The sequence below is a fragment of the Orbicella franksi genome, chromosome 2 (genome assembly GCF_964199315.1).
Source record: "Orbicella franksi chromosome 2, jaOrbFran1.1, whole genome shotgun sequence".
NCBI lineage: Eukaryota > Metazoa > Cnidaria > Anthozoa > Scleractinia > Merulinidae > Orbicella > Orbicella franksi.
The window spans coordinates 18,237,012-18,254,511 of NC_138146.1; the positions used below are offsets into that span (position 1 = coordinate 18,237,012).

General features: G+C 41.1%; 1 protein-coding gene across 1 annotated transcript in view; it reads right to left on the reverse strand.

Annotated features, from left to right (window-relative positions):
* Nucleotides 1-744: 744 nt before the first annotated feature.
* LOC145478393 (protein RRP5 homolog) overlaps nucleotides 745-17,500 on the reverse strand; it is a 43,361-nt gene continuing 26,605 nt past the window's right edge. The window contains exons 29-49 of the mRNA XM_081456409.1: nucleotides 17,154-17,253; nucleotides 16,486-16,568; nucleotides 16,074-16,136; nucleotides 15,212-15,335; nucleotides 14,079-14,162; nucleotides 13,637-13,739; nucleotides 11,666-11,849; nucleotides 10,530-10,589; nucleotides 10,031-10,062; nucleotides 9,087-9,198; nucleotides 8,679-8,792; nucleotides 8,192-8,406; nucleotides 7,807-7,883; nucleotides 7,047-7,094; nucleotides 6,579-6,698; nucleotides 5,864-5,932; nucleotides 4,913-5,097; nucleotides 4,230-4,398; nucleotides 3,873-4,026; nucleotides 2,503-2,668; nucleotides 745-1,768 (exon numbers count right to left, since the gene is read on the reverse strand). Of these exons, the coding sequence (XP_081312535.1) occupies nucleotides 1,603-1,768; nucleotides 2,503-2,668; nucleotides 3,873-4,026; nucleotides 4,230-4,398; nucleotides 4,913-5,097; nucleotides 5,864-5,932; nucleotides 6,579-6,698; nucleotides 7,047-7,094; nucleotides 7,807-7,883; nucleotides 8,192-8,406; nucleotides 8,679-8,792; nucleotides 9,087-9,198; nucleotides 10,031-10,062; nucleotides 10,530-10,589; nucleotides 11,666-11,849; nucleotides 13,637-13,739; nucleotides 14,079-14,162; nucleotides 15,212-15,335; nucleotides 16,074-16,136; nucleotides 16,486-16,568; nucleotides 17,154-17,253 (2,428 nt within the window). The 3' untranslated portion in view covers nucleotides 745-1,602. The remainder of the gene's footprint in view (nucleotides 1,769-2,502; nucleotides 2,669-3,872; nucleotides 4,027-4,229; nucleotides 4,399-4,912; nucleotides 5,098-5,863; nucleotides 5,933-6,578; nucleotides 6,699-7,046; nucleotides 7,095-7,806; nucleotides 7,884-8,191; nucleotides 8,407-8,678; nucleotides 8,793-9,086; nucleotides 9,199-10,030; nucleotides 10,063-10,529; nucleotides 10,590-11,665; nucleotides 11,850-13,636; nucleotides 13,740-14,078; nucleotides 14,163-15,211; nucleotides 15,336-16,073; nucleotides 16,137-16,485; nucleotides 16,569-17,153; nucleotides 17,254-17,500) is intronic.

The following is a 17,500-nucleotide window of genomic DNA, read 5'->3' on the forward strand; positions in this document are numbered from 1 at the left end:
CGTCTGCTTTCTACAGGTATCCTAAACATCTCATCTGTTATAAAAGCGAGCTATAATTAGTCTTCAGAAGAATAAGAGTAGCTCTCACCGATTAAAAATCAAACTAAAATCCATTGCTTGATTTTCGAGCAATGATTTTTGTTTTGCACTCGCTGAAATTTGTCTGACATAGCATAACGCAAAAAGGTTTGTAAACATGTCCATAGTGTTTTCCATAAGCTTTGCAACCTGCTTTGTATTGGTAGGGCAACAGTAAGAAGGAAACGTTGTCCAATTACAAGTATACAATTACAAAAAGTTGGCCTGCAATAAGAGACCGATGAGATCGTGCTTCAATTAGGGGAAAAATAAGCGGGCGGAGAACCAATCACAATCGAAAATTTTGTTACAGATACGATCAACGCTAAAGAAAGCTCAAAATGGAATCGCTATTTATTTTTTTGTAAATTTTGCTCTATTTTGGCGAGCTTGATGAACGATTCTAATTGCAAACGACAGCCCTTGTTTATGTGGCCATACACTATAAGCTACTATAAGCTGAGAAATTTCTGTGTATGTGATTATCAAACGTTTTTCAGCGCTTACAACTGACTTATAATACAAATTTCGTCGATGAATTTATTTATTTCTGAAGCTATGTATTACAGACATGTCTGTCTGTTGTGGTAAGGTTAGAAAGTTCCTTCACTCGAAATATTCCACAAGACAACTAGTCACGTCTTGTACATGCCCAGGCGTTCTAAGGGAGGCCGAGGAGGGGGTGGGGGAGGGGAAGAGGGGGAAACTAGATGCGCGAAGCGCGATTTTCTCCTCTCCTTCTCCACTGAATGCCTGGCACGCAGGCTAAGGGAAAAGAGGGAGCTCACTGTCAAGCTTAGCCCAAAGTCAATAGACAAATTCTTTGCATTTGCTATCATTTATTTCAAATAGCATTCGTTGTCAGTTAACTGCTGACACGTCATTCGAGCTGCAGGTATAATTAATCTTCACTAGTTTCTGTCATTTTCTTTTTTCTGTGCCATTTTAAAAGGTTCGAAAAATCACATAAATGCACGCAGCAACAACCAAAAACAACAACAAAAAAGACAAACAAACAAACAAACAAAAAAATAAATAAATATTGAAAATATATAAGCTAACTTGAAACTAGAAGCCTGAATTTAACATACAATTTAAATACGGCAGTTCTCATTTTGGAGTCAAAAGACCAAAAATGACCAATCACAACAAACAGTGACAATACAATCAACAAAGCTAATATACGTAAACCACTCATACAGTGTAGCAATTACGGATTATAGAACACAAACTCCGCAAAGGAACACAAAGTCTCACAGACTTCAAGGCAAAGAAAACCAGGTTTGTGTTGGACCGCTGTGAACCCAGCGCGGAGAAGTACGAAAGGTGCTTTCGGGTACTTGATCTTTGTTCCGGACTCCAACTCAAGCGTTAAATTCTCGTGGACCTCCACTTAACAAACTAAGTTAATTCCTAGAGAATCACAGGATGGCAAAATGATCTGCCGTCGCTCTTAGTAATTTCAGTGTTCCTATCAAGAGATGATCTTTCCAACTCTTCACCGCAGTTCCTCCCGCACTGTTGTTAACTTAAGGCCGCTTTGGATTCAACGTATTCCATCGCCTTAGTCTTGACATTTTCTACACTAAAAGCATCGCCATACTTCCGTTCAAAGTCCAGGTACCGTTTGAAGAAAAGCTTCATCTTTTTGGAAGACAGATTGATGTGAATCACTCTCTCGAATATTTGCCTGAAATTAAAACAAGAAAAACAATTATTCAGTACTTCTGAGAACTGAAAGATAACTTAAGAAATGTTTTAAAAGGCTCATGACTAGCAGTATTGTCTACGAACGCAATCTGCCGTGAAGGGCCTGAGGAGAGCTGGAGTGTACATACGGGTACTCTTCGCCCCCCTGCCGCTCGCTTTTCACAACAAGTTTTTAAGAAAGAAGACCAACCTGTTTTGCAGTCTAGTGATTTTGATTCGCGATGTAATGGAAATAAAGTGTAACAAGAGGCCACCTTGGGTGCGCGAGGTTATGTTCATCTCGTTACTGATGCGGTTACATCTGAACACTAGAACCTACATAGATATTCTGAGTTTGTGCCTGGAACGTTGTGGATGAAACGGTAATACTTAGATTGCCAGTAAAAATTGTCTAATGAGAAGGCTTCACGTTGAACAACTGGCCGCCTCACAATGTCAAAAAAAGGCTCAATTACAGACACTTAATAAAGTGAGCCCCGGCAAATGCTCTTAAAATGACCCAAGACTTTCCCATTTTTACTAACCAGTCGAAAACTAGCGCGAGCGCAGGGTTGAAATTAAAAAGTTTACTTAGCAACACTGAAGCCTTAAGAAAAATCGCAAGATCATTCATGGTCGGAATCAACTGATCCCCGGTTTGTTTTCCCACCTGTATTGCAGAGTTTTTCATCCGAACTGAGAGCACTAACCTGAACGAATAAGATTCTTCCTTACCTAACAAGCTCGACGTCTCCTTGTTTGATCATCATATCCAGATACACTGACCACAGATCGCTTCTCTTGGGGTAGTTAGTCAGAATGCTTTCGAACATCGTCTGCCCTCGCTGTGGCTCGCCATATCTGAATTCGTGCAGAGCGAACTGGACTATTGTTTCAACATCTGTCAGGGAGAGATGAAAACAAATTTAAAAAAAGAAGAGGAGACTACGAAGTAACTGTACAGAGATCTTACTGTTGGACAGCTGACTAACAGACAGGTAATACCTGCTTTTCTAACCCAGTTCTTTAATTTCGCCACATACATTCCCATCTAAAGGTAAAGTCTGCATACAAGCCAAGTGGCTCATCAGGCCGGAGCGTATCGGTTTCTGTAGCATGAAGTGACTATAATAGTATTTCTACTGCCTCCTGGATGGAATGCTAGACCATCCCAGGGTTACCCCCCAGAATTAAATTCGCCGGTATGCATTTATACACCAGAGTGGAGAGAGGTACTATGAGAGTAAAGTGTCTTGCCCAAGAACACAACACAATGTCCGCGGCCAGGGCTCGAACCCGGACCGCTCGCTCCGGAGTTGAGAGTACTAACCATGACCACACCGCGCTCCCAGAAATTCCCATCTAAACAAGACTCTAAATAAGTTAAAGTCAATTTTTTTAAAATTTTTCCTCTCATTAGTTTGAGCTTTCATCGCCATTTGACACCTACACCTAAGAATGTTGCTAGTTCCATCATATTTTTCATTTCATGGTTTACACTGACAATTTGTGAACGAAATAACATGACTCTTCCACGACTTATATCCCAAGCGTTTGTAAATCTTTGATCGAAAAAAAAAAAAGTTTCAATTTTCAAACTAATTGATTTGTACAAACAAACGTAAAACTATGATGAAAGAAACTTGAACTGTGTTAACCTGCTCGAGGCCGATAAGTAAACTAGAGTGGTTCTTCAAAAAGATGTCCCCCTTTAAGTACGTAATGCTCCATTATAGACAACTGTTCCATACTATAACTCCCTGGTAAGGTAGCGTCTGCGTTCGAGCCTATTAGGCCTACAAGCCGACGCTTATTTATCGCCGGTTTCTATAGCATGAAACGTCTACTGCCCCGCGGGTGGGATGCAAGACCATCGTAAAGGTACCCAGCATTTAACACACCGGTAACAATTTATACACTTGAGAGATACCGTGAGGTAAACTCTGTGAGAGTAATGCGTCTTACTAAAGAACACAATATAGTAAGCCCTGCTAGGACTAGAACCCAGATAGCTTGATCCACAGTCTAGCGCACAAGCCGGTAGACTACCGCGCCTCCCTCCAAAGATTTTTCTAGGTCACATGCTCCAATCAACAATCACTCACGTTTCCTCTTTGGGAGACTCTTTAGACTCCTTTGCAGTAATTTTCTGCCCAGGTCAAGCTTTCCCTGCTTCATGTAGAACGCTCCAAAACCGACCCAGACCTTTTTGCTTTGACTGAATCGCTTGCTCATAGTTTGGTATAACTGCTCGGCCAACTGAAAGAAAAGGAAACAGTGTCCACAATAATAAGTCTCGCTTATACACGTACGGACATACGACTCTTCAATCAATCTAAATAACGTCTGAACAACGTCTTGTACACATCTACCGAAATAACATCATACTGTAGCTATTAGTGGAAACTGTGTTGTTATATGCCAACTTCCATATCATCACCTTGCGTCTGTCTCATCCTTACCTCTAATTTGTCCGTTCTTGAGTAAATACCGATAAGTTGAAAGAAGACCTTTTTGGGCTCATTCTGTTGGAGGGCTCGCTCGAACACCTTCACAAGGGACTCTTGAGTACCGTACAAGTTTTCTAGGTTCATCAGGGCCACCCACACGTTCAGCTTTTCTTGCTCTTCCCTGTGAATGAACCAAAGACACAAAATGAGTCCCACGGACAAAAGTAGGCTGTAGGACTGATCCATAGGAAAAAGGAATATTTTAAAATTATACTATTAGTTAGGTTATTAATAGTTGGAATCGCTATGTTGAATGATGATAGTTGTGTGTTCGATCCATTTCTCATCTTTCCCTCCCCTTCCCATCTGATTTGCCTTGTGAAACACTTGTTCTGCTACAATGTATATGAGAGCGAGCGTCGGCGGACTGTCCAAGAATCAGATTAGCTTGTCGAAAAATGCGTCTTGCTGCTTCGTGGATTTGTCTCCTCATTAGAAAAGACAAATACGACCCTCTTCGCCAGTATTAACTTTAAAAAATAAAAAGCACTCGAAAGTGTGTTTCAGGGAGTCTTTGGTAAACAGGTTCCACTGTAATGTATACAAATGTATACATGAGGTATCCCTCGACCATGACGTGGTGGACATACCGTAATGTGAAATAAAAGCTCTAAAGATATAGAGTCATGAATTACCTGAATGATATTGTCTTGAGGGCTCTCTCAGCCACTGCCCGTGCCTTGTCGATGTCTGTGGTATGAAGGTGGAACGCCATGTACTGTAACCACACCACTGAGTTGTTGGGGAATGACAAGACAACACGATCAAAGTCTTCAGCAGTCTCCGGTACACGATCCTGATCTAAAAGGGACTGTTCCGTCTGCAGAGATACAAAAAGAATTATTTAATTTACTGCAAGCTTTCGGCTTAACCTAGCCCACACTACTGGAGCTTAGCGCGGTGAAGCAGCTAGGAATATTACTACACTCCCCTGGGTAGGGTACTAGTCTATCGACACGTCATACCTCCCCTCCCCTTCCCACGCCAAGACCTTGTCGGGTTGCCGAAAAGGCTGGTTTTACTTGCGCATAAGCACAAGCATAAGCCGACATACGTACACGCAGTAAGAACTTGATAATTAACGCCTTTGGTTAGGAAAAATTCAGAGTAACCGCTAAAAATGAAGTCCAACGTGTTTACCATTTAGTCAGGAGCTAAAAACTGTACCAAACAGTAAATGAGACAAATTTGCAAGAAAAAAGGCTGCACCTGGCCAACGTCCCATACCGTCAGAGCTTACGCCGGTTTCCGTAGCATTATGAGACTAGGAGGTTTTTTTCTCTGCTAGTCTATCGCAGGGTCATCCCCAGCATTAAATTCGCCGGCACCCATTTACACGTACACACCTAGGCCCTATAAGTGTATAGAGTATTGCCCAAGAACACAACACAACAACCTCTGCCAGGTCTCGAGCTCAGACCATATGCAGTCCACTTAACTAACCATCGGGCCATTTTATTTCCACGAATTTGGGAGGAGAACTCCAATTCCACTTAAATCAGAAGTCCGATTCTCGTAATTATTATTAATGTTGAATTCAAAGTTATTTGATTCTTTATTAGACTTTTCTCAAGCTACAGAATTACCTTGTATAGGAAATCTTCTTCGGCTTTCTTGGCTGCCCTCTTCTGCCTCTTGCTCTTCTTACGTGCAACCTGCAGGTGTGGAGAACACAAAGGAGTACAACACCTTCCTAAGGGGAGGGGAGAGCGGATTAGGAAAGAAGCAGAGGAAGCCCTTTCTATCACGCTTTCATTCCTTTTTTCCTCTTTCATTTGAAGAGCCTGATACTCAGGCTAATTTAGCCTCACTGACCTCACTGAAACCTCTTTTTGCATTGGTTATTGATGATCTGCACCAGGGCTAGGGACACTGTGTTCTTTATCTATTGTCTCGTTTATTTAGTTATAAAGAACGTTGCAAATGGAGCAGGTTGTCCCCGTAAAAAGAGAATTCATCACACATCTCAACAAGCCTAGTACTCTGTTTATTGCAATGCACCAATTAAATTCCCAAAAAAGCATTTGCCAAAAATTCGTAGGGTCACCTTAACTTTGCAGATAAATGATGCTGAGGAAAAAATAGATATGAAAGATACACAGAGTGAAACAAAAAAGGCTTGATCTTTACTTCGGCTTGGTTGAAAAGACAAGACTTTTTCTTTATGGTCAGAAAGTGTTGCACGTTTTTCACAAAGTATCTACAGACCTCAGAGAGAAAATGAAAACCTACAGACAGGTAACACATAACTTCATTGCACGCTCAATCAAAAGCGCAATTCCCTGACTGTACACACATTACCTGTTCGCTAACTTCCGTTTCACTGTCGCTGCTTTCATCGTCATTTTCATGCTCTCTCTTGCTGTTCTGTGTCTTCTCTCCAATATTTCCCTCCTCACTCCAGTCAAATCCACTGGAAAGCTACGAGGATGATGTGCGCATTATAAAGGAGTTTCTGAACATTGCAAGTGCTTAAACCTTGATATCCAAATCTAAAAATACCACTTCTCCCAACTTATTTTTGAGTATTTGTTATAAGGTCACTTCTGAGAATTTCATTTCGATTTCGTAGAGGGTAGTCAATCCAGCCATTATACATCATGTGGAAACCGTCCTCTATACTACCACGACTAGTGTTAGTAATAGTTTGAAACACGATAACAACTTGAAGTGACGTAGCAACAACAAAAAAAAAAAACTTGAAGTGACGCCCATTGAATCTTCAGCTTATTCGATGAAAGCATACTGCAGTGAAATAGAAAACCTTACCTGTAATCTTGGCACTCCATTTGGTTGGTGCTTATTGCTGTCATGTTCCTTGAATATTGAAATATAAGCAACATTTAAATCATGGAATAACACGCTATTTTCCGAGAAGTCAATCCTAATTTTGCAACCTGGTCTACTGACATCTGAGCTAAAGTAGCGTAGTGGATCTTTCATGTACCAACTGTGGTATGTATTGGCCTGCGAATTACGTGCAAGAAGGATAATAGGTTTAAGTGTAACTACTTCTCCCCATCAACTCTGAAAATCTCCTAAGCTATATGCTTTTTGAGTGTTTCGTGACAAAATAAAACGGAAACTGCCATGGGAAATTACTAAAAAAAAAGTTTCTCTTACACCTGTTGATAAATCACGTCTTTCTGGTTTACACCAAGGGAGAAGTTGCAAGCATACACGTGTCTTAAAACCGTGCGAGTGTTTCAGCGCACGGGAAATGCTTGCCACACATGTTACCAGAGAAGCTCAGCCCATCATGAATATCAAATCCAAGAAAATCTTAGTAGTCAGTGCTCATGCACAAAACAACTGTTTTTTCTGTAGTACAGCAGAAAACGACTCATGTTTGGAACCATTTTATCGCCCCAAAATAACAGCGTCCAATGGAGAAACCACGACACTCGAAAGTAGCCTTCTCCAGGCCATGAATACTAAATCAGAACAGCTTTGAAACTTGATAAAGTTTTGGTGCGATCGAGGTTTCGGGTTCAGCGCCATTACGTTAAGAGAATCTACGCTTTCTGACCTCTTCATCCGAACTGCTTTCGACTTCTTCGTCTTCTTCCTCACTTTCACTTCCATGACTATCCTCCTGATCAGAGTCTGAAAGACATACATTAGCAAAATTGAATCCTTACATTAACGAGCACAATCGCTGGTTACTTTCAGTCGTTAGAACTGCGTTACACACGAGCACTACATCTTCATTCAATTTGAACTTTGGACCCGACTGACTCCGCCCCAGCCGCCTCTCGCCACCATCCTTCTTCCAGTCAATCCTCTCTTGTCTTACAATTTCCTCATGAGAGAAGGATAAGACCTTTGACAAGCACTTTTAGTTCAGGCTTCTTTTTCCGTGAATAAGGTTTGCCCAAAAATTATTAGAAATATGACAAAGCTGCGTTATCTACCTGTCTTGAGTCTCTTCAATATTTCTTCTGCCTCGTCGTCTGATTCGTCCTTTGTTTCACTATCCTTTGCTTTCTTTCGCTTTCTTTTCTGTTCTTTCCTTTCCTTGTCCTTCTTCTCTTTTTCTTCTAACCGCTTTGGCTTTGGAGCGGGGTCCGGTCCCCCAACGTCTGTCCCTTTTAAGGACAATTCCACGTGATTTTTGGTTGGGTCAATACTAAACCAAACAGGGTTAAAAGCCAAAGTTATGAGGTTATCCACTTCAAGCGCATCTCCGGCCAGTCACAGCAATCGTAAACAACACAATGAACCAATGACGACTTACTAGTATTAAGTACACGCGACCCGGTCCAAGAACCGGGAAACGTACGTTTTTCTTTCGTTCCAAACAATTATTTGATAGACCAATTTGTTTGTAACGGAATGGTTCAAATAGCGTGGCCTACTCCCTTTTGAATAAGTTTATAGATTAAGTTCCAAAGAGTTTACCTTAACACTTTGCCTTTGACTAGCTTTCCTTGAGGAAATAGAGGCTTCCACTGCTTCACATAATATTGCGAAAGGTTCTTTATCTGTACCCTAGCGACAATGTGATGTGCGAGGCTGTCAATAGATAAAACATATGACTGTTAGAACACAATGTCCCGTTATACTTTACTGACGTCCCCGAACCTTCGTCACTGTAATGTGCAGTGTAGCACAGAAAGCCTGGCGTCCTCCTCCTCCCTTTCGCGCGCAATGAACAAGCAGCCCAATGTCTCCTTTACGCCATCAAATATAATTTTGGGGGTCACATCTTCCAGTTCTCACAAGCAGGAAGAATTGAGCGCAGGATAAAGAAATGTCTCATCACCCAGAGTATAGACGGTCTTAAATGACGACATTCTCATTTAATACCTGACAAAAACACCACAGTCAGAGCAGCTCTTTACATAGCCTCGGACTATGTCTCCTTCTTTCAAGTCTTTCAAGCTTTTGATCTCGCGATCCACGTTACTGGTTTCTGTAACTGTTAAAGAAAGCAAGAGAAGAGTGCAGTTCAGTGTTATTGTCATACTATAGTATCTGTTGCCATATTCCGCTTTAGCCTACTGATTCACACTGTTACTGGCTTTTCTCAGAAGAACAAAGTTGCATAATCATTCGCCAAACCATAAAGTGGGGGGGGGGGGGGGGGATCTCGAGGAGGAGACGTGTTTGTTTAACGTTTACAAAGAAAACGTAAAAACGATTTCGCCCCAAAACATGGTGCTGCAATATGTTCATTGAAAAGACACCGCAGTGTTGTGGCGCGAAAATGGCCTAAGCCGTTCTTAATAAACTTCATAGGAAGGTGTTCATGGCGTTTAACCCACAGTTGAGAATTGATCATCGGAGAAAGAACGCATTTTATTAACTGATGGCTGAGATTTGTCAATCTTAAATTTACGCTAAAACTAAATTTAAGGCAAAGATTTTAACTGACAACTGAGAAATCACAGAAATATGAGATTACAGCACCTTTATCCAGACCCTCTCATGAAAACAAATCATTCGGAACACGATCTTAACGCGACAGTGACAGAGCATATGAGCGGGACCGGGACAAAAATATAGTTCGTATAGTATGATCGTCCAGGTGAGGATAGTTCCGAAAAGAACTGTTGTTGGTGACTGACGTTTTGACAACCTGAGCGGAAGTCATCTTCAGAGTCAGGGAAGATGACTTCCGCTTAGGTTATCGAAACGTCAGTCACCAACAGCAGTTAGTTTCACAACTACCCTCACCGAGACGATCACACTATACGAACTACTGATACTCTGGGTTCAAAGCATTCACTATGTTACAAAAATATATTTACCTTCCTCATTAGCTGTTGACACTGCTTCGGTCCTGCAAGAATGAAAGATAAACAGTGAATATCTTTCTAATAACATTTAACTGTATAACATTGACACTCGCCTACAAAAGGCAGGGGAAAAGCAAGGTTTTTTCAAGCACTGACAAGCAAGGTCGGACGGAAATCAGAAGCCGAGTGATCATGAGGGCAACTGTTAAGACCATGAATTCAATGCAATTCAGTCATAACTTGCTAATTGAGGAACAACTTGATAAGTCTAACTGAACACTGAGGACATGTTGAGCAAAGCAACAGAAGTAAATAACCGGTACACAATGGAGACAGTGATAGTTTAGCAACTATGAGGTAAATGTGCGAAGAATAAGTTCCTTCAACGACTAACAATGACTACTCAAGTTTACGGACAATTTCACGGTTAGGTGAAACACTGAACAATCCACCTCACCACAAAATCATCCGTAACAGGTGTTATGCCTTTTGTAGGTAAAATAGTTCTCACCTTGAAGGTCTAAGTGACAGATCAAAGTGGTCTTTTTCCTTTGCTGACAAAACGAAGCACCTGCGAATTGATGAAACATATTGAAATGTAATCCAAAGCATAGCACGGCCTGCCTCTAAACATGTCGTCTAACCTTTTTGGGGTCCTATTTCGTACCACTCCCTCTCGTCCAAGGGATGGGATAAAGCAGGAGTCTGGAATGAAGTAGCATCATTTTGGATTCCAAGCTTTCAAAGGCCATCAAACATAAGTTTGTTCCAGAGGCTTTTAACCCTTTAACGCCCAAGTAGCCATATACAGCCACTTAATGGTCGTGCTCTTTGTATCACTTGTGACGTCTCAATTTAAATGTCGTCAGATATTATTGATAAGCAGATGGCAGAGCTAGGACAGGCCTTTCCGCACAATGGTCAGGTTTAGATATTGACGACATTCCGACGTCGCAAATCGTAAAACAACGTAATCAGTTTTGGTGCAAAAACGGTGGTAGAATGGTCCACTATGCCTATGACTGATCAAGGTCCATTTCTAGGCTTCGCCCGTAATTAACATCCAACTTTTCACGGCAGCCAGAGAGAACATGCAACGCAAAAGGTAGCCAGAGTAAACGGGTCGAGAAAAAAAAAGAAAGGAAAGGGGCAACAAACAAAATTGAGAACGGGTAATGGCAAAAAAAAGTCCAAATTTTGGCTTATGCGCATGACCGGAATTTAAATATTGCTCAATTTTGTACGTAATCCTCGAACAATCTTTCCTTATGGTAAAAAAAAAAAAAAAACTATCTCAGCAAAAGTTAGGCTTATTTAGCGTCATGGCAGCCAAAAAACTGACTAAACGGTAAAAAACGGTATTTTTTGGCGAAAGTTTGGTATTCAAAGGGTTGACTGGGATGCTCGGATTTTTGTCCCGCACCAAACCCAACACCTAACCTCTAATGCAACACGAGTAGCGTGACACTTCTCTGTGCACCAATAATGAATGCCATGAAATACAGCGTTGCCTGAAGTCTCGCACCATGTGTGTTACCGAAACATTTGCGGTGTTACGTGGGTACATTTACTTCATCTTCATCATTTATTTCCCTCTTAAAAATCCAAAAGTACAAAATCCAATTCGCTAGAAAAGTAACGGCGTACCTTACGAGCTGCATGACTTCAAAGTTTTCCAAAGGATTTTCCACATAGCTGTCCCTGAGGTCTGTCAGAGCAACCAAGCCACATTTGTACATCGGTAGCCGAACGAGGAGTCCTTGGTCGGGAAGAATCTTGGTAACCTGGCCAACTAATAACTGGTCAGCCTCAACGGCAGAATCAGCTTTGACTGGAGAAATAATGTATATGACAGGGTAATTTAACGTTTGGTTTTCTCTTGAATTTAAAGTGATGACTTCACAGTGAAGTACAGAAAAGAAAGTTTAGCAATACTATTTCTAACACTGGTTACTGGTTATTATAATGCTACATACACGCTAGCCTTAAAAGCTGGTATAACGCAGTTAATTATCATTTTAACATACGTTTATGCCTTGCAGGAGGGGCTAGAGCTCGAGCCATGGCTCCTGCCTCACCAATTTTTTCCTACAAGGTTTTTTGTGGGAGGTTTTCTCGGGCCTCTGTTTACATACTAGAGATCTAGTATGTGGTTGCCCAGCTCTCTTCGGGCCAATCTACACGGCGCAGCTCTGTTGCATGAGACACGTTCATGACAGCTGAGCACGTACAACATGCTTTCAAAATTAATAGTTTGATGTAATCTCGCTTATGGTTTTTTTGCGACTTCTCGGAATTTGAAACACTTTTTTGGCTCCTTGAGGGGAATGTAACTTCAGACAATGGTATAAGGTAGTGGGTTGTGATGCAAGTTGTTTATAATTTTGGCAGTTACACAGACAGCAAGCACGTGTCATGTGGGTTTGTCGTTAGTTCATTTGTGTATGTTCACAGCATTCTGTTTTTTAGTGGTAACTTCAGGACATGTTTGTCACCGTTTATCCAGTCTTCTTTGCTAGTCCAGCGATCACTTCCCACACTCCTTCATCTTGTGGGTTGCTTTGGCTTCGGGTGGGGCTGCCCTTTCACTTGTTCCTCATGGCGGGCTTTGGAGGTTTCTCCCTCACCTTTGCTGGGCTAATAATTTGGCATGTTTGTAATTTAAGCTTTCTAAGCTTGCTATCAAAATAAACGGCCACACCTGTGACAAATATATCCCACTTGGGAGTGTTGAGTTTATTACCCAGCAAACAGAGCTCAGCCAAAGCAGTACCCATATGAATTATGTATATCGTGTATTTAAGTGTGAGGAACAAGATACATAAAGAAAGTTTGACAATACTATTTCACCAGTTTCTCTACAGAGTCCTCCGGTTTCATCAACGCAAAGGGAAACTACGAGTTTTCTTGGTACAATTCCTTTTAGAATTAATATTCTGATTTTTATATCGCCGCTGAAAAACTGGAAATGCCTACAAAATAAACTCCCGAAAAACACACACGGCGTCTTTGAAATTAAAGCCGAAGCTTGAACAAAGACGATCTCTAAGAACCCTTTACAGTGCCTCAAACAAACCAGGACCACATGTAACCATTGGCAGGCGCGTTAAATTGACTTCACGCATTTACCTGCTTTTGGTTTTCCTTGCCCAGCCACAGAGAGACAAAAACTGTATTCTCATTTGTTAATATCCAAAGCAGATTGCAAATACACTCTAGTAAGAGAGGATGAAGAGTAAAAGATAGTTAATCTCCCATATAGGCCTTATTCCAAAGGAAATCCCTCTCGAGTTATTGCGAGATCATTCCCGATTTTGGAAATCACAGTAGGGTCTCAAAATAACCGATCCTGTGAGCGGATTGTACTCATGTGAACAGCCCAAACGGTTTTTACACGTATTTTCATCCTCCACGAAAACATCCACGCAACGCGCGTGATAACATTATCCGCGGAAGAACTGAGTACCATGTCTAAAAATAACTTGAGAGAGACAACTTTAAATTAAGGTCTATATGTGAAATTAACTCTCTTACCCTTCACTTTTCTCGACACGAGACAAAAATCCAGTGTAAAGCTACCATACACATGACATTGTAAGCCAGTTTAGCTGTTCTCACCGGTCAGGGAAAGATCCAGCAAACGTCTTTCTCCGTCAACGCTCAACACGACACATCTGTAGGCATCCCCCGGCTTGAAATGAGTCTTGAGCGACCTTAACACCTACCCATACAACACACAAATTAGCTTGTAAAATAACACGAGAATCGTTCAAGAGATGTTTGATGATTTAAGATAAAGCTTAAACAAAAGGTAGGTTCTGAAGGATGACGGCTAAGGGACAAAGAAAGCATAGATTTCTTTGGTTTATAACAATGTATAACTTTTAGAAGGCTGAGAAAACCTATCCTAAAATTTACGTTTCATATTTTTAGATGTGTCCTTGTGTGAAGATGACTTCCAGCTTGCTGTTAGCATCTGATGACTGAATACCGCTGTTATCGCTTAATAGATTTAACTAGAAGTAGAAAGTATTGTCACGCGATCGGCCCTGAACCATACCTCCAAATCAGATGACGCGTGCAACAGCACAACTCTCCCATTGACAGACGGACTCGCCATCATCCACACACAATGTTCCGAGGCCTAGGAAGAACCACATCAAAACCCACATCACTTTATTACATCAGCTACAAATTGCATTGAAAAGTTTCGTTTGAGGCCATTCAAGATTGTAGGAACAGAACCAAAAACAGGCACAAAATGAACGACTCTATAACCTAAAGTGTGGAGTTTTGAATGTGAGTACCTGTTCAGTGAATGCTCCAAAACCAAGTGAAGAACGTAGACTACGACTAGCCCCGCTTTCGCTTAGTCCATCGAGCGTGTAAATAAACTTCGAGGAAAAAATATCCACGCGAAATCCAGGGGGCGAGAAGGGCAGCCATTTTTCCGCGTGGTTTTCTTTCGCGTCACGAACGACGGACTAAGCGAAAGAGGGACTACTCGTAGTCTATGGTAAACAATCCGGAGAGCAACAAACGAATGGACGGTAAGCAGACAGTGCAAAAAAACTGATCAGGAAAAATTGTAAACTAAATTTATCTTGCCGAACTTCTCATTGTCTCAATTAGCTGTGGACCACCTAGGATGCAAGTTTTTCTATATTGGAAAATTGTAGTTTATATTTCATCTTATGAGGAAAACGTTGAAAACAGATCTTTCACTGGCTGAAGCAGAATTTTAACAACCATTAATATTTAAGTCTGTAAATCCTCGTGCGTGACTATTCAAGTGAGAGCTACTGAACCGCACTTTCACTCTCTGTTTCTCTTATCATTGTCCGAGCAAACATCAAGGCCTTGTTTGCACTTTAACATGGCCATTCTTTGGAATGAAATGAGGGATTGCTCAATCCGGCTAGACATTATCTTCCCTCGACAGTCTTTGGCATCCTGACCATTTTTCAAGCCGCCAATTTTGATTCAAGGTTGGCACTTAAAACGTGTTAAATAATATTAATGTTCAAACTGATTTGGAAACAAGAAGCAAACAGCGACGGAGGGTATCATTTGGGGTATCTAGTCCCCTGAATAACGTGGTCATTGTTAAAGCTACATATAATGGAGGAAAAAATCTGTATTCAACCAAGCATATAGAAAAATCAAAACAACCAACCAACCAGTTAAACATACCGACTTCACGTAGCAATTAACTTCTTCGCCAACTTTGTACTCCACAAGTTTCTTGTCGACCTCTATTCCTTCACTGCTATCAGCTGGTGCACTCTGTTGTTCAGCGCTATTTGTCGACAACTCACTGTTAAAACGAGTAATCTTAGTTACTAAGAAAGATCGTCCATATATTCACTTATATAAGGATAAAACAGTGATTAAAAAAGTAACGGCAGCACCGTTTGAAGTTATTTGAGCGGTTTCCTGGTCGTCGTCGTCGTCGTCATCGCGAAAATAGAATCAAGGTTATCACAAAGGCTAATCACACTCATTCCAAAGGCAAAGAAATCTCATCCGACCAATCACAATACGCGCAAATAACGGAATAAAGCAAACAGAACACGATGGCAAAACGTGCGACTGGTGCTTTGCGCGGGAAAATGGGACTTACGACAAGTCACGTTTGATTTTACTTCTGATTGGTTACAAAATCAGTATGCTAGTTTCGATTGGTTAAAAACGTGACGTTGTACGATTATTACAGCATTACGAAAAACCAATGGTCGCCAATCAGACACATGTAATCCGCGACAAAGGTGGATAAGACGCGACCTTTACAAGTGAGAGCATGAACAATGCGCAGATCGAGTTTTGGGAGGAAAACCCAATAAGCATAAAAGAGTATAGAAGTATAAAAGGAACCACTTTCTCCTGACGATAGTCAAATTACTTTCAATTGACGTTTCTCAAAGTTACAGTTACATACAACATGGCTGCTCGCAATCATTCTTTTTTGCTTCAAATCCAATAAAAGTTCTTATTTTAATCAAAGTTTAAGACACAGCAGACACTCACACATACAGCGATCGTGATCGATCGTTACCTTGGTTTCATGGTAAGCTCAGCCACTGCTTTGGTGAAATTTCTGTGCGTTATTGGTAAAAACCTTGCAAAGATAACAGGAAAAGAAAAATATTTAAGAAAATAAGAGATTGGACAACCCACATGTAAGTTAATCTAAAGCTATACATTCAAATGCTAGCAATAATAATTATGTAACAACCTATTCTACAACAAAGTACTCCGTAAAATACACAACACTTCACTTTCTCACTAATGATCCTCCTTTGCTTCAATCTAGAGTAACCTGATAAGCTCTTATCTCTAAATCTGGTCTTTCGGGTTTTCTTTACTCCTTTCGAAGGAATTGACAAGTTAAGTTCTGGATCATCCTAGATGTGGAATACACGATAATATATTGAGATCAGAACAGAAAACATAAACTGAGAACGTACTTGTGTGTCTTTGTGTCTCGAAATCCAAGAATTTTGACCTGTACTTTGTCTCCATTATGGAAGGCCTTCAGTGGGGATTCTCCCTGAAATTTGAATCAACAATGTCTGTAAAATCTTGCACATAATAATTCATAGTCTGAGGACACAGGCATTCGCGCGCACATTTTTCAGGTCTGCGATTACATACTGATACCGTGGATCTCACGGATTCGTGGTGTCTATGATTGGTCGATTTGAATGTTTATGCGCTGTTGAAAACCAATTAGACGAAAGCACCACACTGTTCTGAGCCGCCAGCTGCGTCATCAACATGGCGAATTGACGGTCGTATATCAGACAGATGGGCTCGTTTAGTTTGTACCAAAGGGGTAATGGCTTATTCGAGTGCTCTCAATTCAGGATATTCTGTCCTATTACTGGTTTGCGTCACGATGAAGAACATTCTCGTTTTCCTCTTTTTAATCCCTAACGAGGGCAATGCGTATCGAAATTGCTCTATTGATAACCTGTTGTTTCTTGTGTTAGTACGGAGCACTGTAACAGATCCTCTAGTTGTCCGAGCGAAAATTAAGATTAAAGCACTTTCAACAACTCATACTTAACTAACGGTCTTTCTTACTGACATCACAAAGATCAATCGCTGTGCGAGAGCACTTCAATATCCTCACCTCTGTTACGTCATCACAAATTTGTGTGACGTGAACTCTTCCATGAAATTTTCCACCGCACAGATTGACGTTCATTTGAAGATCCTTAATTGACTTCACCCTACAAAATAGAAGTACATCACTAGTCGAACTAACAATAGTAGAACCCGATTATTTGCCTCTCAAATATGATTTTGGCATAGATACTTGGCTATTGAATGCGACAATAATTTTCGTCGAACGTGACCCCCCCCCCCCCCCCCGTAAACCATATGCACAGTTGCCGTTGAAAGTAGGGCGGCTATCATGAAAAAGGCCCATGATCACCAATTTGTTTCCGACCTGTGCCTAGTGCTTTGTTGTAAACA